Below are 1,870 nucleotides of genomic sequence, written 5' to 3' on the forward strand. Positions count from 1 at the left end.
AGATACCTTCTCTCCATGTACAGACCTGGCCCCCAAACAGGACAGAGCAGAGAGGGCCAAAGAGCCGAAAACATGTCTCAGATGGTTGAAAGACAATTTCCTAGGACAATCCTGCTGACAACAATTGGTCCGTCGTATTACACGCCTTACCACCCTTTCTCCCAGATCAGCTGAGTACCCAGGATATCACACATTCCGGCATCTTCCAACAAGGAAAAACACTTCGCATGCCCGCCTCCTTCCTGCACCACATTGACCAACCCCAGAAACAGACTTTCCAGAAAAAAGCTCTGTCTTCTTTTGGCCCACTCTAGCCTGGTAGGTTTAATTCATGATTTGTGTGACCTTTTAACTTACTCAAAGGAGAACATGTGATTTCAGAGTAAAGAATGTTAATTTTATTTGTATATATTGGACCTAAACAGTAAACTGAGTACTTTTCTTCCATCAGAGTCTTAAATTGGACAATGGTAAAACAAATCTTAGATGCTAGAACTTTAGGTCCTGGTGTTTTTCATATGGAAGTTCCCAGTTACCCAGTCCAGGGCATGGAATAGATGAGCATTAGTAAGTCACTCTGTGCTTGAGATGATTTTCTATGGGTATCTTTTCTGAGTTACAGTTAACAAAGGTGGGAAGTGATCCCAGAAGAAAGGCACGAGGGCAGTTCATGAGGGAACCCATGTGATGGGACAGTCCCATTGGGCATCAGTGACTGGGGGAACGGAGGAGTCTGGGACATGAAAGCGGATGGCAGAGGGGACCCTGACTTGCAGGAAAGACAATGAGCTCACCTCTTTGTGCCCTATGCTGGGGACAGTGTTGGCGCATCCTACAGGACATGCCCAGCAGACAGAGGAGCGGCTGTAGGATAAGATGAAATCAGAGATGCAGTGTGAGGCCTCCGAGTCCAGACAGCTCTAGAGCCCAAAGCGATGAGCCATGCATTGATACTGTTAAAACAGAGGTTGTAAATATTTACAGCGTCACCCAAGTGTGTTCTAATATAAATACTGTGACCCTGACGTCCTGGGGATTGAGAGGGGAAGTGATGTCACTGTGGGAACTGCCCTGTGGGGACAAGGACGTCCATCATCCTCTGCTCCTGCTCACAGTGACACTGATCTGGTAATGTCCCCGTCCTGGCCTGACCCTGCCATGGGCACCAGGCTCCTCTGCTGGGTGGTCCTGGGTTTCCTAGGGACAGGTGAGTCCTCAGAACACAAAGTAGTGTCATTTTTTTTTCTGTATGTAGGTGTGTGTGTGTGTGTGTGTGTGTGTGTGTGTGTGTGTGATGACTACAAATGTTTTCCTTATTCTGTTGCCAAATTCTATTTCCACAGATTACACGGGTGCTGGAGTCTCACAGTCTCCCAGGTACAAAGTCACAAAGAAGGGACAGGATGTAGCTCTCAGGTGTGATCCAATTTCGGGTCATGCAGCCCTCTATTGGTACCAACAGGCCCTGGGGCAGGGCCCAAAGTTTCTGACTTACTTCAATTATGAAGCTCAACCAGACAAATCAGGGCTGCCCAATGATCGGTTCTCTGCAGAGAGGCCTGAGGGATCTGTCTCCACTCTGACGATCCAGCGAACAGAGGAGCGGGACTCGGCCGTGTATCTCTGTGCCAGCAGCTTAGCCACAGCGTGGCACAGTCACTTCCTTCCTGTTCACAAACCTCATCCTTTGCTCTCCTTGCAGTTCCCAGAGACCCTTAACAGAGGCCTCTCTTTGCTCCTCACTTTTCATGGGAAAGAGGTGGATTTGGACATCGGCTGTCCTTTGGGTAGAAAGAGACCACAGATTCATTCCTGAAACACAATGACTGCAAATGTAGGTGGTGAAAACAATCCTGGCCCACTGCACTCT

The 1,870-nt window shown here is 48.4% G+C and overlaps 1 gene segment (V, D, J or C); it reads left to right on the forward strand.

Moving 5' to 3' along the window:
• The first annotated feature begins 1,047 nt into the window (after nt 1-1,047).
• LOC113223213 lies at nt 1,048-1,858 on the forward strand. The segment is given in 2 exon segments: nt 1,048-1,207; nt 1,344-1,858. Coding segments are annotated over 2 exon segments (549 nt in total).
• The last annotated feature ends 12 nt before the right edge of the window (nt 1,859-1,870 follow it).

The sequence above is a fragment of the Piliocolobus tephrosceles genome, unplaced genomic scaffold (assembly GCF_002776525.5).
Source record: "Piliocolobus tephrosceles isolate RC106 unplaced genomic scaffold, ASM277652v3 unscaffolded_39798, whole genome shotgun sequence".
Taxonomy (NCBI): domain Eukaryota; kingdom Metazoa; phylum Chordata; class Mammalia; order Primates; family Cercopithecidae; genus Piliocolobus; species Piliocolobus tephrosceles.